The 20,578-nt window shown below is 38.4% G+C and overlaps 1 protein-coding gene across 3 annotated transcripts; it reads left to right on the forward strand.

Annotated features, from left to right (window-relative positions):
* The first annotated feature begins 209 nt into the window (after positions 1–209).
* On the forward strand, positions 210–20,389 carry ilf3b (interleukin enhancer binding factor 3b). 3 transcript variants are annotated; one of them, XM_056233237.1, is made up of 19 exons: positions 210–285; positions 2,354–2,429; positions 6,273–6,502; positions 6,589–6,769; positions 6,867–7,014; positions 9,458–9,549; positions 11,190–11,285; positions 11,811–11,922; positions 12,132–12,229; positions 12,337–12,448; positions 12,549–12,662; positions 12,751–12,956; positions 14,008–14,160; positions 14,667–14,804; positions 14,943–15,086; positions 15,172–15,298; positions 16,136–16,183; positions 18,340–18,717; positions 19,623–20,389. In XM_056233237.1, exons 2-19 carry the CDS (start codon positions 2,427–2,429, stop codon positions 19,754–19,756), a joined length of 2,514 nt encoding a protein of 837 aa, XP_056089212.1. In that variant the 5' UTR covers positions 210–285; positions 2,354–2,426; the 3' UTR covers positions 19,757–20,389. The 3 variants fall into 3 exon arrangements, with proteins under 3 accessions (XP_056089212.1, XP_056089221.1, XP_056089229.1); XM_056233246.1 differs by having other exon boundaries at positions 14,943–15,056; XM_056233254.1 differs by lacking the exons at positions 18,340–18,717; positions 19,623–20,389 and adding an exon at positions 16,767–17,190.
* Positions 20,390–20,578: the final 189 nt, after the last annotated feature.

Here is a 20,578-nt window from a genome sequence, read left to right on the forward strand (position 1 = left end):
GAAAGAAAGAAAGAAAGAAAGAAAGAAAGAAAGAAAGAAAGAAAGAAAGAAAGAAAGAAAGAAAGAAAGAAAGAAAGAAAGAAAGAAAGAAAGAAAGAAAGATTTTGAAGTCTCTACTAGTCTGAATGACAAAACCACGCCCTCTCCATTCATCCGGTCTGTCGCGGATGGGATGATCTTATTGGTTCACTGAGATCACGTGTCCCTGTTCCAGCTTAGCGCACGCTGTCGCTGATTCTCTTCAGCTGCAGAATAGTGAACGGGCGCATCTTTATTGCAGCATTGGTGAGTAGATAAAAACATAAATATTCTTAAACATGACCTGTTTTTCAAATGTTTTTCCTGCAAATAACCCGATCTAATAATTCTTATTTGCCCTGAATGTGTTGGTTCAACACTTATATGCAGTGAAAATGTATAACGTTACATTTGCTCAGCAAACGGCTATGGCTAGCAGTTAGCACGCTAGCTCTTCACGAGTTTGACAAAAACAGAGACAATTGAGCATTACGTGATAATTTTGCCTTACATTTACTCCTTAATAAATAAAGTAGACTTCTGTTTTGTCTCATTGTGTACTTAAATGAGCATTCTGACCAAGTTAAATGAGTTTTTTTGGGGGTGTTTGGGGGGGAGGGTCACGACCATTTTATCTCATTCGGCGTCTCTGGCCGTGTCTCAAAACCAAATGCGTATCTTGCTTAGAAAGCATGTTTTGGCGTCAATAGCTAGATTTTCGTGCAAATCGTAATTGTACCATCAGGAATGACACCTTAAAGACCAGTGTTTTTTTTTTAAAGACGGTAGATGTTTGAGCACACCGGTCCCCATTGTTTGGCTGCACTAAAATGGCCGCACACATCTGTGATGTATACTGCGTTTTCCTTGTTTACTTCCACTGGTGTGTTCATTTTGATACAATTTCACTTTAACTTGTGCGTACATTGAATATGTAAGAGATTTTCTTTTTTTTTAATCATATTTTTACTGATCTGTTTTAGATTTAGAGTTGCGGGGTTTGTTTAGAGACACGTTATTCCAAATTAAAGTCTTCATAGCAATGAAGCAATAATATTTATTTTAAGTAGTACAGTGAAATGATCGTTTAAGTCTAATAATTACACATTTTTGTCATTCTTTTCACATCAATGCTTAGGTCATTTTTTACGCTTCATTTTAATATTTGGGGTAATCAGTCTCACTAGTGCAAAATCCAAGTTTTTTTTATTATATGCATTGGTATTTTTGTTACTTTAATATAATACAAAGGTTTTCAAAGTGGGGTCAGGGGGCCTTTAGGGAGTGCTAGGGGATCTGTGAACAATTTTTAAAGAGAGAAACCGTAAAAATCGGGCAGGAATTTTTTTTTAATCTAAATTATTTTGATTAAAACCAATAATTAAAATTATATAAATAAATAATACATAACCGCACTGTAGTGAATAAAAACATTTACCATAGTAGGAACTACATTGTTTTTTACTCAATGAAATATTTTTTCTCAGTATAAATTGAGTCTTTAACATGCAAATTTTCGGGTGGTACATTTCGGATGGTTTTATACCAATAATAATAGTCTAGTTAGAAGTTGCAGAAGTGATATGGTTCACTTGTGAATTGTGAGATCAACAAACATTTACTGACAATTCAAGGAGCTATGAGTGATAAAAACATTCTGCAAAGATAAAAAGGTGAGAATGGCACTTGTGAACAACTGATTTACTAGCACTTGTGCGACAAGCATGTAGACAATAGCAGGAAATGAGTTTGAGGTTTCAGGAAAGGCAAAAATCCCATTCTTTTGAGTTATAATGGCTTCAGGAAGGCATGTCAGTCATGTGTGTTAATTGTATATCAGTTTTCAGTCTGGTAAATAAAAAGGGGTTTCAGTTTCTGAGCTGGTTGTGCTGCATCTCTTAGACCTGGATGACATTATGGGTTGTATTGAGTCACTGTCTCCATGGAGATCTGAATATGATGCTCCTGTGGTCTGTGTGACTGTGAACATTGGCAAGGATGCACACAGAAGGGTTAAATATGGATTGGCCTAGGCCTTGATTTATGTTGATTCTGAAATCAGAATTGCTCTTACGGGGTTGCACTTTATCTCTCTTTAATTTTTGCTTTAATATTAACCACCAAGACAATCACAGACACTGTTTTGTATCGTGGAACTGCTTCCTGTGTTTAACAAATGTAAACATGACTATTTTGTACCATATTTTGATTGAAACGGTCTTTAAAATAGGCGCTGTGAAAGAATTTTACCATGTAGGTTTCAGACGATTATATAAAGTATAATGAAAATATATTGAATGATGAAAAGTTGAAAACTGATTGTTTTTTATTACAGACCAACTGGAGCAGCATTTCTCTGCCACATTTAGACCACCACTGCCAAACTGAAGAACTACTTTGTACCCATCATGGTAAAGTATACGTATTTCAATTAGGGCTGGTCCGAATACCATTTTTTGCGCTTCGGTAGTAATGAACATCGAATATTCGAAGCTTCGGAATCTCTATAACCTATGTCTGTCTGTCCGTTAGCATTTTGATTATTTAGAGAACCGTTCATCCAAACGACTTCACAAGAGAGTGCAGTGTCGTATTTGGTGCAATATAGATAGACAGGCGAGACGCAACACGTTCAGAATTAATAAACTTTTAATAAACTACAGAACAGTGCAAGCGGGAAGCGCGAGCAGAGCTTATATGCTCCGAGAACGGACACTACACTAGTGATATAAAACACACACAGGTCTGTTAACTTAAGCAATATTTTTAATAAGTCTTCTAATATTTTTCTCACTAACAAATTACTGACAAAATAGGGTAGATTTAAATAAAGAAGCGGCGCGCCTCACGCGATCAGGGCTTTGTTCCGAGAACGGACACTGCACTAGTGATATAAAACACACACAGGTCTGTTAACTTAAGCACATTTTTTTAATATGGTAGTCTAATATTTTTCTCACTAACAAATAACTGACAAAGTAGCCTAGGGTAGATTTAAATAAAGAAGCGGCGCGCCTCACGCGAGCAGAGCTTATATGCTCCGAGAACGGACACTGCACTAGTGATATAAAACACACACAGGTCTGTTAACTTAAGCAAATTTTTTTAATATGGTAGTCTAATATTTTTCTCACTAACAAATAACTGACAAAGTAGCCTAGGTAGGGCTGGGCGATAAAACGATAACGATATGTATCGCGATAGACACGTGATCGATATCAATAAAAAATGTGTTCGATAAAACGTTCGATATTTTTTTTTCTTCGTCGGAAGAAACCACAGGTTGCGAAGCAAGTTTGGTTGCATTATCAAAGGCACGCGCTCTCTGGTAACCTAGCAACGTAGGGAGTGACACGCTCAGGCAATCATGTAACGTGTCAGTTTTGTTGCGCCACATCGTTGTCTCGTGCTGCTGGGTTCCTCTTCAGTAACCGGCGATTGATAAGCAGAAAATGAGTGCCCTTCATCTGCATGCCATGCAGGCTAGAGTTGCGAAACATTATTGGATAATTCGCTCTATTCGCGTTTGATGTGAACACAGCATAATGAACAGGCTGCGATGTCAAGATTTCAATGCTGGAGTGTGTGTGTGTGTGTGTGTCCGACTCCGCGCGCGCGAGAGAGAGAGAGACACGCGGGCGCGATCGAACAGTGGAGACATAAAAACATACTCCGTCATTTTGTTAATACAGGACATCATTCAGTCTGCAAAGTGTTTACTTATATTTGTGTAGGCCTATACTCGCAATAAAACACAACATTGTGCTTTTGTCACACTGTATTTCTTGTCAAACTGTAACCTACAACTGTCACACACGTTTTAAAAGCAAAACATATTTATCCAACCCTTTTTAAAACAGTCTGCGTGTTCCATCTTTTGGACATTCATCATATCGCATTGGTTTTCATTTCTTGTCCTCAAAACAGAGCACTAATCTGTTTATTTTTAAGTTACACATTGATTAAAAAAGAAAGTGAAATATGTTGGTAGATTATTTTATACGGAAATCAATTATTTATAATTCTGATGAGAATAAAGTTAGGGTTAATTAAAATTAAGGAAAACAAATATATTGATCTGAAATATAGCAAATTAATTTTAAATTCATTCAGGTACAATTACCAAACATATCTCATATCTATCTTTTTATTAGTTTAATTAATAAACCAATTATATAAAACTATTATCAGTGCACTATAAATAAACTGGTTCTATGCCTTTATTAATAAAACTTATTTAAAAAATACAAGGCTTAAGACATTTATAAAAATGCCTAATATATTTCTGTTTTGCTTTTTATTGTACCGAAATCGTACCGAACCGTGATGTCTCATAAAAGAAATCAAGCAGGGGGCACGTACGATCACAACCCCCCACCACCCCCGTCCCGCCGCGCCACTGTCACCTTTTTTACTCTGAGGAGTTTGCAGGTCTGATTGTGAATTTAGACTTATGTTTACATTCTAATTATTTGAGTTTTCCATGGTTGTGTGGACATTTCTGTCTTGGGATTGTAATCAGAGGAAGGGTACGTTTAAAATAAAAATGTTTAAATGTAATATATTTTTTCTCCTGGTCCTTATTTTAAATGGGTCATAAAAAAATCAATAATTATCGATATCGACCGATATGAAACACTGATATCGTGATACAGTTTTCAGCCATATCGCCCAGCCCTAAGCCTAGGGTAGATTTAAATAAAGAAGCGGCGCGCCTCACGCGAGCAGAGCTTATATGCTCCGAGAACGGACACTGCACTAGTGATATAAAACACACACACAGGTCTTTTAACTTAAGCAATATTTTTAATAAGGTATAGTCTTATAATATTCTCACTGACAATGTAGGGTAGATTTAAATAAATAAAAACGAAATTTAAATAAAGACAAACGAAAAATAAATGAAGACCTGTAATAGCCTAAATAAAGAACACGGTAGCAATAACAATTTCAATAACAACAATCACAAATTTCTATTAATATTTCGCAGTAGATTAATTTAGATTGATAATAACGGTAAAAAGGATAATACATTTTGTTTCTATTATTCTATTTTCCACAATGTCAAAGCAACGCAGCTTAACCCAAAACACAAGCTCAGGCATGCACTTCTGTCCACACAAACTCCGCTGTTCTGCGCTCTGGCCAGAGAATACTCCCGTTGCAGGAACACTTTTAGTAGTCCAAGAAGCATCAAATATATTTATTAAGTAGCTATAATGAAGTTATATGTTAAGTATTATATTTCACCAGATTTTATAGTGTAAAACATATTAAAGCGCGAAACCGTTTCGAGGGGGATGCCAGGTGTGCAAAAAAAACAACAACAAAAAAAACCCCGAATATTTGAATGTTGCATTTTCAAATCGAAAACCAACACCGAACGAATATTCGAATATTTGGGTCCAGCCCTAATTTTAATGCTTCTACATTCTAAGAATGTATTTCTGTCTGCTGGTATGAAGTCTCTCAATAAGTGCAAAATTCACTAAAGCTAATTAACACAATCTAGAACTAATTAATAATAGTAATAATATGCCAGAAAATACACAGCACAACCACGCTAGTTAGGGAAATTTGAAAGGTTTTTGTTTACATGAAGCTTCAGGTTTGTTTATTAATGTTGAGAAGAGAAAAGATTAATTTTTCATTGTTCAGAAGTTTGGGATCAGTATGAAGTGTTTTTGAAATCCGATCCGGCTCTGCAAGTACGGACATGGTTTCATTTTCCACTGTGAGCCTGATAACGGGGCTCTTTTGAATGTAATAGAAATGCATCAGTTGCTGCCTTGGTAAAGCAAGAGTTTGAGATGTAAATGGAGAACGCGTTATGGAGGATGATCAAATATTTATTTTACTTTTATTATTAATTTATTTACGTTGCTCAAACAGTGTGCTTAGCCAGCTACAGAGAAAAACGGGTAGCCAGACAACAGATACGCTCTACGAGAACAGTTAGCCAACAGCGCTGAGAAATCTGGGCAGAGAAGAGTTTGTAATCGTACTGTACTGTACCGGGCTCAAGTGGAAATATAACTGAAACCATTCCTTACCGTTCTTAGAACCGTTCAGCCTAACCGTGGAAAAGCGGCTATAGTATTCATTTGTAAAAAAAAAAAAAAAAAAAAAAACGTTTTAAAGGTAGTGTATGCGCCCAACCGTTTGGTTTAAATGAATGTGTATATATTAAGTTATATATGTATATAAATTAATGTAATGTATATTTATGTTTTTCTGTCTTTGTTTCCATGAAGCCTCCTCCTCTTCGTCATCGCTCCATGCGCATCTTTGTGAATGATGACCGTCATGTGATGGCTAAGCACTCGGCCATCTATCCCACCCAGGAGGAGCTGGAAGGGGTGCAGAACATGGTGTCCCACACCGAACGTGCCCTCAAGGCTGTCTCTGATTGGCTGGACGATCAGGAGAAAGGAAATACCAAAGAGATCACCTTGGAGTCCGATGGAGACGCCGAGAAGGAGACGTCAGTGATCTTTTAATTTAATCTTCTCTGTGACTATATGATTAGTTATTAGTATCTCTCATGTAACTCCAGATTTTGTCCTCCAGTGAACCAAAGTCCATGGATCAGCCCACGCGTTCCCTGCGTGGAGTCATGCGTGTGGGGCTGGTAGCTAAAGGTCTCCTGCTGAAGGGAGATCTTGACCTGGAGCTCGTGCTGTTGTGCAAAGACAAACCCACCATCACCCTGCTGAAGAAAGTGGCAGAGAACCTCGCTGTGCAGCTTAAGGTATACATGCATCTGTAATTTTAACACTTTGAACATTGTCTAAAAAGCCAGGATGTCATGATAAATCATGTGGAAACCTCATTGATCTGTCCTGCAGCTCATCACAGAGGAAAAATATGACGTTAAACCTTGTATCCGTGATGCCACCATTGTCATCAAAAACTCTAAAGAGCCACCGCTGACCCTCACCATTCACCTGACTTCACCTCTCGTGAGGGAGGAGGCTGAGAAGCAGGCTGCCGGGGGTAGGTTTGAAATCACATGCCTTATGGTTCCTCTAACCACGCCCACGACCCCAGAAACAGCAAATGCAGATGGGATGGACTCAGGCAGGGATATTGTTTATTGGGCCTTCAATAGAGCTTGGGGATGTTGTGTACAGACTAGTCATGTAACACAGATTGTTATGTTTACTGCCACCTGAAGTCTCTCAGTTCCATGCAGCATGATGTTAAAGTGTTGACGGCCCAATATACAGTAACATAAGTGATGGGTAAAGCTTCAAATAAGACCCAGTTCCAGGAGATTTTACTGAAGGCTTACTGAGAATTAAGAAACAAAATCACAAACCTTGTTGTTTGCATGTGTTCATATAATGGAGAAGAAATGGAACAGTTTGCATTGCAGCAAAAATGAGAAGCAGAAGTATTGTCGAGCTCTGGTTTGTTCACCGGGTCTTGTTGACAGAGACTGGACGGAGGGCAGGAGGGTTATAGATAATGCTAGACAGTAGGACACAATGTAACAAAAAGATTAGACTCGGTAAAATACAGCCTGATAATATATGGTCACAGCATCTCAACGAATCTGTAGTTAAGAGCATCGTGGGCAGACTTTTAAGTCTAGTAAAGGGCTTGTTCAGGGCTACAGTGTTGGACAGGGAAAATACTGAAATAAAAACATGTTTCGGTGAGAGAAAACAATTGACCTTTCGCTAAACCCTGCTTTGCAATCCAATCTGAGCTGCTTTAGCCATTCTCCATTTTATCTGACAAGTTTCTGGTCTTTTCTGATGTTTGTCCATAGAAGTTCTGTCTGTTTGCATAATTTTTGTACGATTTGATCCAAAATATGGTAAAATGTTGTTGCTCAATCTTTTAAATTGACAAGTGCATTGGATTTGGTTTTTCCCAAATGAAAACCTAAAACATTAGATGTAATGCCTACATCTGTGCCTGACTTAATGCTAATAACTGAATGCCATGTTTATGAACTGCTCTAGTAGTTAGAGAGACGATAGAAACAGTTTAGTCATCCTACAATTCCTTTAAAAAGAAATGCTTTTTTCTTTTGAGATTCTGCTGTTTTGAGTTCTATTACTGTAATTAAATGTCTTTAAAGACAAATGACAGATAATGTCACAGTTTAATCCAATCCTTGCAATTGAGTTTTACCACTTTTTGAGCACATTTTACTGAGAAACAAAAAGCCTGAATCTCTAATTGGTTCTTTTGAAACTCATCTGAGCGGAGCAACCATAACCAAGGGTGGCAGGGCTTAGCGAAGGGTCAATTGGGAGCAAATTTGAGGCTGAACTCAAAGCCTAGCCCTATCTGTGACCCCATGATTAGTGACGCCTGCCTTTGACCATCACAAGCCATCAGTTTTGCTGCAGTGTGGACTCGTTTTAATCATACCTCTTGTGTATCTGACTACTGCTGCCTGTGGTTCAAAATCTGATTCTCTCTGTCAAGCCTTCTAGTTTGTCAATTTTAGGGACGCTGGACCTTTGACCAACTGGACGCTCTCTGTCTCGGAAGGGGCAAGGCAGTGCACCCAGAAAAACAAACAAGGGGGCGAGGGGGAGGGGTTCCCCCATGTCACACCAACACACAAATGAACACACAGTTCTGTATCACACACTGATACATATATTATATTTAGCCAGACAAGAACCTCCCAACAACATTCACTCACTGTGCACCTTCATGCCTCAAAATACAGCTGCAGGGGTTCTGTTCCAAATCATAGTGAGCTGCCTACCTAGACGCCATCTATAGGTGAAGACGGTTTCAGTCAGTTGGCAGGAAATTGCTGTCAAAATCTTTTGTGGTTAAGGCTATTCCAGACCTTTGCATTTATGCATTTTGACAGATGCTTTTATCCAAAGCGATATGATGGTTTTATGGCGAGCTCAGTTAAATATTTTATTTAAAATGTGTGATGCTCATTTTATACAGATATGTATTTTATCCATTATCGTTAAAATGGTTCCGTCTTAATATTTCTGTGTACTGTATATTTTGGTACTTGCACGTATTCGAATAAGCTAGAATGCTTTAAATTTTAATTCAATTTGATTTGAACGATCTCTAGCCTACCAATCGAAATGCTTTTTTTGTCTTATCATATGTAAAATACATTTAAAATGATTCTGCTTTTATAAAAAGTCTCATTCAATATATTTGTGTTGAAAATAAGGTAGGAAACGACTAGATTAATCCATTTTGTTGTCAAGTGTCGCCTCACTTGGGTTTGGAACAGAGCCGAATGCTCCGCCCACTTGTAGGTTTCTGTCCTTGCTGTTGTGTACTTGCACAGGAAGGGTTGCTTTTGTTTGGGGGGGTTCCCCCTCCTCTCCCCTCCACTGCCTTTGGTAGGGGTCATCTGCCTCCTCCCCCCTGGCCGTGAGACAGAAAAACCCCTTGGTCAAACTGTACCTTGTCTTCTTATTCCACCTGCCAATAGAAACGCTATCAGTCAACGATCCCCCGGATGTACTGGACAGGCAGAAATGCCTGACTGCCTTGGCGTCCCTCCGCCACGCCAAGTGGTTCCAGGTTTGCATCTTGTCTTTATTTGTCTTCTAGTAGTTGAGTTTGTTTTTAATTTTGTATCTGTGTTAACCTTATTTCATGCTGTATTTTTTTTTTTCCAGTTTGTGTGAATTTCTTTTCAGTGTATCTGTGTAGATTTTATTTATGGGAGTGTATTTGCCTCTGGTAAAATGTCACATTCTTGCTGGTTAGGTTTGAGTTGCGTTGCCAAGGACATCTTTGACCTCTGCCTGGCTAATTTAACTAAGTTTATTATCACCTCGATAAACTGTTTATTACCCTTTTGACATGTCATCAACTGCCACTTTTACGGTCCAGTTTAATACTTCATGTTTTTGATCACCTTAATTTTAAATGTAAATATTTTAATGCAAATGTCGGGTGCAATATTTCTGAAGCCAGCCGCACCGTTTGACACTTGACTTGTCGGAGTCATGTAGTTGTAGTTTTATCGTTCCCGATGTAATTTCCTCATTGTAATGTTCTTGGTTCAATGCATCAGCATTTTTTTTTTGCATAATATTGAGTGCCAAAAGTTAACTTTGGTGACTTCGTGTTAAGGGAATGCAGGCAGGAAACAAACATTAAAATGCACCACTTTTCAAAAGTCTAGCCATGACACTTGTGTAAAGTTATATCCAGAATTTCAACTGCTACAAAACTGTAGCTTTTGCATTAGACGTGCAAGGAAACCAGAAAGGGATGATTTGTCCCGCCAAGTCTTATCATGCTTTCCAAAAAAATAAACAGTACAAAAACGTTTTTCAACATAGATAATAAATAATTGCAGGAATAATATAAAAAAAGTGTATTACTTCAATAGTTTTGCTAAATTATAATAGTATTTCTTTTCAGTATTACTGTTTTTACTGCATTTTTATCAAATAAATGCAGCCGTGGCGAGCATAGGAGACTTCTTTTTAAAAACATGAACAAATCTTCCTGACCCCAAACTTTGGAATGTGAATATAATTATCCATAAAGCACTAGATAATCAAATTAATAGTTGTTTTTATAGCTTTATTGATCAAATAATAAACAGTGATATGCTGTTGTTCCCTTTGCTAAACAAACTGAGGTGTTATGCCACAAATGTTGCCTGCTAAGCTTTTATTGAACTTGGAACATTATTAAAAGCGTGAGATGTTTTACTTCAATACCCTGCAAAAATCTCACGTTGTTTTGGCATCGTCAGCTTTTTTCATGCCAAAAAGGAATATTGCACCTCTTCCGCCATTTTAGCGTATTCATGCTTTCATTGATGCCCTGCAGTGCTTTAAAAATGCAGCTGCATTTCCCAGATCCTCTCGAACATTCTCACTTCTATCAACTCGTATTTAATATCTAATCAGAAGGCCAGCCTCAAACACGAGCTCTGTTGTGTTCTTCATCTCTTCAGCATAATGTATTTAATCTCCTCTCTTAATATCTGTCATATATGTAGCTTCTCAACTGAGTGATATGCTTTTTTTGTTGTACCTCTTAATCATTCGTCACCTTTACATTGTTAATGCTTATCGACACATTATTCAGTATCGGCAAATCTCACCCCTTTTGTTTGTTTGTTTATTGCTTTGGTGTAGTGCCACATTGAGTCCATGAGATTAACCGGTGGATTGTATCCCTCCTGCTTTTGTCTCTAGGCCAGGGCTAATGGGCTCCGCTCCTGTGTGATCGTCATCCGTATCCTTAGGGACCTCTGTGCTCGTGTTCCCACCTGGGCCCCTTTGCGAGGATGGGTAAGTACGAAAACAACCAGGGATGACCAATGGTTTTTTTAAACTGCAGCTTAAGCTGGTGTAAATTTATGCATTGTTTCCATTGTGGTGCAAATCAGCGCTGCATAATAGAAAATGGGTGTTCATTCTAATCAGATTGCGGCTGTGTCCAAAATCACATGCCCTGAGTAGTTAATTGTTTTGAATAAGTAATAACTTCACGACTGCAAAAAAAAAAAAGCATGTTCTATATAGAATGAGTGTGTGTAGGATGAGTGTAATCCCGGATGTACTACATTCGCTATGTTATGTGACCTACCAAATAATTGTAATGAATTTATTTCATCACAATTTACATGGAAGAATTCATTTAGTTTTTTCTTCCTTGAATATCCATGTAAATGTGTATTGTAATTGACGATTTGAGAATTCATTCTCAATTTTAGCTATAAGCGTTGGTCTTTTTTTCTTGATATAAATAAATGGTTTGCTTATTATATTATTCACATGTTGGCATCCATGTAATGCAGCTCTTGTTTCTTGAAGCCCTTAGAACTGCTGTGCGAGAAGGCGATTGGCACTGGGAATCGGCCAATGGGAGCAGGAGAAGCTCTCCGCAGAGTTCTTGAGTGTCTCGCATCTGGAATCCTCATGGCTGGTAAGAATCTAAATTAACATCTAAAATAGATTACAAAAACACTGTCTGCCTGCGTTTGGCAGTAATTGAGACCGTTTTGAATCCATTCAACCCCTTTAGCTGTGAAATTTTCTGGTTCCTGTTGTTGTATTAACCAGTCATCAGTATAATGAATGATTGAGAAGTATAGCATACTACAAAAATGCTTTTGATATTTTGTCTGCTTTCAGATGGTTCAGGCATTTGTGACCCTTGTGAAAAGGAAGCAACAGATGCCATCAGTCACATGGATCGCCAGCAGCGGGAGGACGTCACTCAGAGTGCTCAGGTTTGTCAATAAATTATTCCGCTTTTTTTAATTACATTTTTCCATTCATTTGTTTAGAGATCTCATTTGAGCTCTATGGGTGACATTGTCGTCTTTTTGATTGACAGCATGCCTTAAGGCTTTCAGCTTTTGGACAGCTGCACAAAGTACTTGGAATGGATCCGCTTCCTTCAAAAATGCCCAGAAAACCTCGGAGTGACACTCCTATTGACTACACGGGTAAGATGGACTGGCTGTGGATATTTTTCATTACTTACTTGATGGATGGTTTTGTGTGAAACTTGATTTTTTTTTGTGTGTGTGTGTCTTATCTGCATAGTTCAAATCCCACCCAGCACAACCTATGTTCCTCCAATGAAACGCCCCATGGAGGAGGAGGAGTCCACCGATGAGAAGAATCCAAACAAGAAGAAGAAGAAATTGCAAAAGAAATGTAAACGCTCTTCATATGTTCATAATTCGCTTGTGGTGGAGTTTTGCACACATTGCACAAAACACTTACCTTGTATTCTGCTGTTCAGCTCCAGAGGAGAAGGCAGAGCCGCCACAGGCCATGAATGCTCTGATGCGTCTGAACCAGCTGAAGCCGGGTCTACAGTACAAACTCATCTCTCAGACCGGGCCGGTCCATGTGCCGGTGTTCACCATGGCTGTAGAGGTGGACGGGAAGAACTTTGAAGCTTCTGGTCCCTCTAAACGCACTGCTAAACTACATGTAGCTGTCAAAGTAAGAAACTGATAAATTATTTGACTTGGTCTGAAACACTTTAAAGTCGTCATGAAACGGTAGTTGAGTTTGTCCTTTTTTCCTTAATGTGACGTGTATCCGAGTGAAACGGCTTCTGAAATTAGAAAAAAATGTAGGGCGGGGCTTGATTTCGTCCTTCGGGAATTGATTGGATCGTTGGAGGTTGGGCGTTGCTAACAAAATGTAGGCAGATTTGAATGACATTTGATAGGTTTGGTTCACAGTCAGTTGTGGAGGATTTCTCTCCACCGGACTCACCACCGTTACCCTCCCATGAAGAATTTTTACTTGAGGAACCCGACGATGAGAACGAGGCCGAGCAGCCAAATTTTCCGGAAGGAATCACCCCACATTTATATGAGCCTCCCGCGAACCAAGATGAGGCGGCTGATAGTCAAGTTCACCCTTGCACACAGACGCGAACTTGCCATTATTCCTCCTCCTTCGATATGCAGGAATTCGAGCCAGCGGGCACGCAGAAGTGGTTGTTTAGGGATAGGAAAGAGGACGCGAGGAGCGCAACCAAAAAAGCACCTAAACACCATATTTGCTGGCTGTCAGACACTGACAGGTTTCTGAGAGGCGGGCCAGAAACGAGACAGACCCCAATAGCCACGCCCTCTAGTAATAGTTTTTGATCTGAAGAGAAGTCGTTTCGAGGGGGGAGGGAAGGGTAACGTATTTGATTATAAGGGTACATGAATAAAATAAAAAAATGAAGTGCACAGATAAATCATTTATAATAAACACTACAATATATAAAAATACGAATGGTAAAATTTGATTTCTTGACGACTTTAAAGTTGTTGTGCTTTTTTGTTTTGGTTTTGCCATAAAAGCTACATACAAACTTTTTTTTTTTTTTTTAAATCAATGAATTTCTTGATTCAGAATGTTTCGAATGTAATAATGACTTTCCTTTTCAACAGAAATATCAATCATATTGAAAAACTAAAATCTGTGAATTTTACCTGTGGATTTTTACAGCCCTAGCAGAAACTGAATTTAGTTTTTTTAATTCCTTCTCCAGGTCTTGCAAGATATGGGTCTGCCAACGGGAGTGGAGCAAAAAGGAGCTGAACAGGTGAAACAGGAGGAGCCAGTGACCACACAGGAGACTTTGCCCCCAGTGACCCAAATGGAGCCAGAAACGGTGCCAACCTCAGAAAGCCCCACTGATGAGGTATTTAAGATCATCTTTATAACATGAACCCAGATAGTGGCTTATAAGGACAAATTTGTAATTACTACAGATTGCACTACATTTTAATTTTGGAAAATGATTAGCCTTATAATGACCAAGCAATTTTATACCATGGTCGGTCTGAATACTCTGTTCTGATTGGCTGTAAGGTGTGCAATAAAACCGTTTAATGCACAGGTAGTCAGTTTAATTACCGTTCTATATTAACACACACCACTCTCGAACAAAGTGACAGTAAAGACATTTATAATAAATGCTGCTCTTTTGAACTTTGTTCAAAGAATTTTTTTGACATTACTGTTTTTATTGTATTTAAGAGCAGAAGAGACCGAAACCAAACTTTTATGTTATTGTCATGTTATTCATGAAGGAAAATGCAAATTAAACTTCATTATGATTTAATTTGGACTGGTTAGTCACATCAAACCTCCAGTGTTGTGTGTTATTGGGTATTATAAGAGCTTGTGTCTTCCTTGCTCTCTCAGAGCGCTCGGCAGCAGGGGCCCATCCTTACAAAACATGGAAAGAACCCTGTCATGGAGCTCAATGAAAAACGCAGAGGACTGAAGTACGAGCTCATCTCTGAGACCGGTGGAAGCCACGACAAACGCTTCGTCATGGAGGTGAGGGCACGTCGTCAGAGACGCATTCTAGTTTACCTATCGCTTCCTTTCTAAGGGCGATTTCACATCACAGATTCACAGTATTTATTCTAGACCGACAAAATATCCATGCCTTCTGTTTTTCATTCCCGCCTCCAGGTGGAGATCGACGGACAGAAGTTCCAGGGTACCGGGTCCAATAAAAAGGTGGCGAAGGCCTACGCGGCACTGGCAGCCCTGGAGAAGCTCTTCCCAGAGGGCTCCAACTCAGAGGCAAACAAAAAAAAGAAAATGGCTCCAATGGTACATCGTTGTTATTCTGTGTTCAGTGACGTTGAAATCTCCTCTTATATATTCTCTCTTTAATGGTCTGATTTGGTGGCTGCAGCACCCCACTGGATTTGGGATGCTGAGTGGGCCACCTGCTGACATGATGGCCAATCCCAGGGGCCGAGGGAGAGGACGTGGCAGGGGCCGAGGCCGGGGATTTAACAATGGCGGAGGATTCAATCAAGGTACACCAGTGCTGTCTTTGTTTTAAGGATTTGGACAAACCTTAACAGTAAGAGACCCAGTGTAGCAGAATTGCAACGTTTGTATAAAACAAATACCTAATTTTCACTAAAAATGGCTAAAAACTACACACCAGTAGCTGTCACCCTGAAATGTATCAACAATTTTAATATTAACTGCCACAATTCTTAACACTTTTGGAACACATTTATATATATATATATATATATATATACACACACACAAAGTATTTGATGTCCAATTTTTTAAATTATTATTTCTATGTTCTATAATGTGGAAAGGTTTACATGCCCTGAAATTTTCCAGCTTTTTTCAGTGCTGTTTAGTTATTGTCTTATTGATATGTATTTTGTTTTAGTTTAGTGCTATTAAAATTAATAAATTGCATTAAAAATGTTTTGATATGAATATGTATTGCATTATTTAAATAGACATATAGTGAGATTCCTAAACTTTTCATGGCTAGTTAAAATGTAGTATTTTTCAAATACACTTGTGTGCTCATTTGAGTTATGAATTTAAAACTTCCACTTAGTTTATCAAAAACTAGTGGTGAAAAAATAAATGTTGCAATTTTGAAAGGTTTTTAACAAATGTTTACCCCAATGTAAATTTTGGCTAAACAACAAATTGTTGCCTAAAGGGTGAAAGAAATACATCATGAATATCAATGCTTGGGTCCACTTAACGCCCATCCTGAACTGTTTGTGCTACGAACATAAGTTCACATCAAATTATGTCTAAACTGCTTTGCAGACAATAAAACAAAAGTCCTGTTGACTTGCATTTGAACATGCATATTCTTGTCCTCTTTTTAGGTGGATATGGGACGTATGGATATGGTGGCAATAACAACTCTGGCTACAGTGAGTATTTTCCTATTTGTCACTGGGGCCATTGATTTTTACTAGGTTACATTTTAATTTAATACCCATTGTCTTTATATCCTAATTAATTTGTTTCTAGCTGTAAGACTTGTATTAATGGCACAAGTTATTGCCAATTTAATTTCCTCAGTTATTTTTGAATTTCTCTCAAGTAAAGAAATCTGTGCACATATAATAGCCCTGGATGTATTAAAACCGCTACTCTAGTTGTTTTTAGGACATTTTTGATGATGTCTTTGAGTTTATGTAGGCATCCGTTATTGTATTTTCCTTTTGATTTTACATTTCTCTGCTTTGTTGTGCCATGGGACGCAAACTTTCCTCGGCGAAAAACGAGAAATGTTCCCAACATGCCAACGCCACTCTTTCTGAGGAAAGCCGCCTTGAGGGTGACCGGAGCAGAGAAATCTAAAAAAAAAAAAAAAAAAAAAAAAAGCACAGAAAACTATCTTTGACCTTAATGATAACTGATTGACATCATATGCCCGGTGACATTTGTCATGGCATGCCGAACACAGAAGACGTCTAATTCTGTGCTTCTCTGCTCTGTCTCACCCTTTAGGTGACTTTGTCTCAGACTCCTATGGCTACCACGAGTTTGCGACATAAACCGCCCTGTTTTCAATAAGCACACAAACGTGAAATGAACAATAGAGACCGAGGGGGAAAAACACTGGTTACCCGCATTTTGAACTCGTTTCCTCGTGATGTATCACCCACAATCTCACCTCAAAAAACCTGCACCCACCGATCAACTAACACTGTGGATGTGAATGGGAGTTTCTGCCTACAGTTGCTATGGAAAATCTGACATTATCTGTGCCACAATCAGTGCACTCGAGTAGTCTGATTGGCTGACGGATGGTCACAAAAGTAGCGGACTGACATTTCATCATGACTGTATCTTCACTGCAGCTCTGAATCACTGTATAAGCCATTTTTTGCCTACAGTTTAGTTGTTTTTCCTGAAGTAGTGTTCCCGACGGATTTTTTTCTAAAATAGGAAGTAACTTCTATACATTGCCATGTTTTTAATTGTTTTTTCAAGTTTATTTATTTTTCTTTTTTTAATTGTGGTGAAATCCATTGTTTGTGAATGAGTTGGCACAGATTTTGAATTTAATTCTGTGAACCATTGAACAAACGCAGGCATATTTGCTGCATTTTTGTTTTTTAAAATTGATGTTTGTGGATTACTTTATTTTTTGCAATAAATTTGAGTTACTTTACAAACCTGTGATATCTATGTAAAGTTTCTTTGAATATTTCTTGAAAAATAGATTTGCATCAGGTTTAGCAAAGATTTTTTTTTTGTGGGAAGTTTTATTTGGTATTAGGATTAAATTGAGGCTCTTTGCCAAATGTTTGAGCAGAATGAAAATGATTTCAATCAACAAAAACAAACATATGCATACATTATACACATACTATATTGGCGCAGTTGCTTTCAGACCACACGCAACAAGTTTTAGAAAACAAAATTAGTGCAAATCCGCGTAGACTTTGAGCACACAGAATTTCTTAAAATGACATCACACTCAAACAAAACAAATTCAACATTTGGAAATATATCAATAAATAGTTAAATACATTCTACTCCACTTTCCTAGTGTAGTGTTACGGTTTGTTCAATTCAAAGGTCAAGCCATGACTTTAGTCTTCTAGTGGATATCCGTCTTCATGTGATACGAATTCGCAGGTCAGAATTCAGCACTCTTTGTAGCTGTGAAATGTGAAACGACTTTGCACCAGCTTTTGCATTTTCCGGCCTTTATAATTGGCATTTGCATGCATTTTAAATGGAAAGTAAAGTACAGCGTTGACCGTTCCATTGCCATAAAGCCAGAAAATAGTCTGGTTTTATTGAACCTCCATTGGTCATCCAGTCAGTGACGCAAGACATTGAGAAGGACTGTCCTATCCCACAGTTTAATTTGTTAATGTTAAATTAACATGACGACTCTGTATGGATGTTAATTTTGTACAAAGTTGCATTGTACAGCAATATGTTTTTAACCTAAAGCCCAATAAAATGATGATTCTGTAAAAGCCTTCAGATTTATGATGTGAACTGAATTACAATTAATGTCCCTCTGAGCAGTCTGTTTGACTTGTGCCGTGTTATTCCGCTTCAGATTTCTATAATAACGGAGGGTCTAATGGCGGATCGGTGTCCTCGGGTCCGGGAGCGTCAGGTCCAGGCACAAACACGTCTTCTGTCGGAGCGGCAGGAGGAGTGGGCGGTTTTGGCTCGTATTACCAGAGTGATGTCGGGTTCACCTCCCCTACGGGAACCCCCAAACCACCCGTTAAGAAGCCGCCCATGCACCAAAACAACAAGCCTCAAGGACCCGGAGCAGGCCAAGGGGCTTCCTTTGGTCAGTACGGCCAGGGCTTCGGACAGAAGAAGAACTTCGGCCAGGCTCAAGGTGGAGGAGGAGGAGGAGGAAACTTCAACTACAGCACTGCTTATCCCTCGCAGGTGACCGGAGGACAGGACTACAGCTATGAAGGTGATGAAAACATTGTGATTTATACTGCTTTCACATGCTATCAGAATTAGCTTAAATATGAGCTTCCTAGTCAGAATTTAATTGGACCTGAACGACCTATCAAGTTGTATTTACTACTGGGAAAATCTGAGATCATTTTGATGCCCACGTTTCCAAGTTATGAGGGCAGTAAATGACTTGTCATTAAAGTAGTGCATATTTACATATATGAACAACCATTTGAAGCCTATTGTATGTTTTATACACCGTTAAAATGGATGGCATGTATTTGACCGAAATTCCAAGATGACTTTCTAGATGGCGTGGTGAATGATTATATGGTTGTCAACGAATGGGACGCTGCATTTTTATTAAAAATGAAATATCTTAATGTCCCCCTGTACTGCCTGTAGTCAATATTTTTATCTCTTAAAACTCATCTTTGATCATCAAAATGACACATTTAAACATTTTTCCTTGAAAAAAAAAACATTCTTCATGCCTTAAAATAGCTTGAATGTAACTCTACACCCTTACCTCATTTAATATATGTGGATCTATGAATATGCAAATTAGCCCCGCCTCCACTCACCCACACCAGCTCTTTGGTTTACTGCAGTTTTAAGGTGAAAATACTCAGCAATTTGTACATGGTTTGACTTAAAGCATATTAAAAACACCACATAGACATATAAACAACATTAAAAGGTTGATTTTCACCACATTGGGACTTTAAATACATTTTGGCTTTTATAAGATTTGTCCTCCATGATCCCTATTTTTTCCGACAACAAAGCACTTGAACACAAGCTCAATTACAACTGCAAGAAATTTCCATAGCAAGTGAAGGCAATATTAGTGAGTCAGGGTAAAGAGATTGTGGTGTTTTACTGTGTTTCCTAAATTCTGATTGGTCTGTCTCATAGGTTACAACAACCAGTCAAACTACAACTCACAGGGCGGAGCCAACCAGAATTTCGGCGGTAGCCCCGCCTCCTTCAACAGCGGACCAGTAGGGTACGGCCGGGGAGATCCCAGTATGAACTACCAGTATCGATAAACCTGCCTTCCTTCCTGTGCTGGTCCTGCACCATCACTTCCAAACAAGGAGCATCATCCTTTCTGATTCTATCGTTCTTGATTTTCTTTTGGTTTGTCACCAACATCTGAACTAAAACACAATAGTGGTATCTAAACATTGTGCAAAATAGTGTATTTCCATGTTTCTTTTGAAGTATGTGTATTTTTATTTTAGTTTAGTTACTTTAAATCTGTGAACTCCCCCTAAACTACTGCCCTCAAGAGGGACATACGAACCCAAAGCGACGCATGCGAGGACCTGATATTTGTTAACATGCAGTGACGGGACACGCAGTCCTTGAGTGATTTTAACCATTCAGACATGTATAAAGATGCATCGTCTCAAGCTGTAAATCATTAGTTTTATGATTTTTTTTTTTCTTCCTCTGTTTGCCCAGCTACATTTCATGATTTTGCCTGTAATCATAGGCTTTTCTTTTAAATTATGAATGCACATGTGACATTGTTTTAAATGGTTACGTGATTGTGAAAGTTGTGACGTGTCGGGTCGTTGTAGCGTTTGGCTGTTTTTGGGTGGGGGACCTTTATTTTCCGAACATTGTTTGTTTAAAGAATGTGTGGTGTTTGTAATAAAGGATTTTATTTTGGAGGATATCTGATTTCTGTGGCGTTTTTGAATGCACTTCTCCAGGTATTTGGCCTTATACCTGTATTTACGTAATACATGAAAAAGTCACATCGAAATCTACCATTCTGTAATTAAGTACATTTAAACGTTAAAATAAAATTTTAGGATATAATGGAATATTTTTTAATAAAGTTTTTGATCCCATGATTGAAA

This window comes from Rhinichthys klamathensis, unplaced genomic scaffold, assembly GCF_029890125.1.
Source record: "Rhinichthys klamathensis goyatoka isolate OS25496 unplaced genomic scaffold, OSU_Roscu_1.1 h1tg000015l_1, whole genome shotgun sequence".
Classification (NCBI taxonomy): domain Eukaryota; kingdom Metazoa; phylum Chordata; class Actinopteri; order Cypriniformes; family Leuciscidae; genus Rhinichthys; species Rhinichthys klamathensis.

What these genes read in the sequence shown, in the direction of transcription:
- ilf3b (XM_056233237.1), top strand. An exon ending in AACTACATGTAGCTGTCAAA is followed by an intron (nt 12,957 to 14,007) that starts GTAAGAAACTGA and finishes TTCCTTCTCCAG; the next exon opens with GTCTTGCAAGATATGGGTCT. An exon ending in CAGAAAGCCCCACTGATGAG is followed by an intron (nt 14,161 to 14,666) that starts GTATTTAAGATC and finishes TTGCTCTCTCAG; the next exon opens with AGCGCTCGGCAGCAGGGGCC.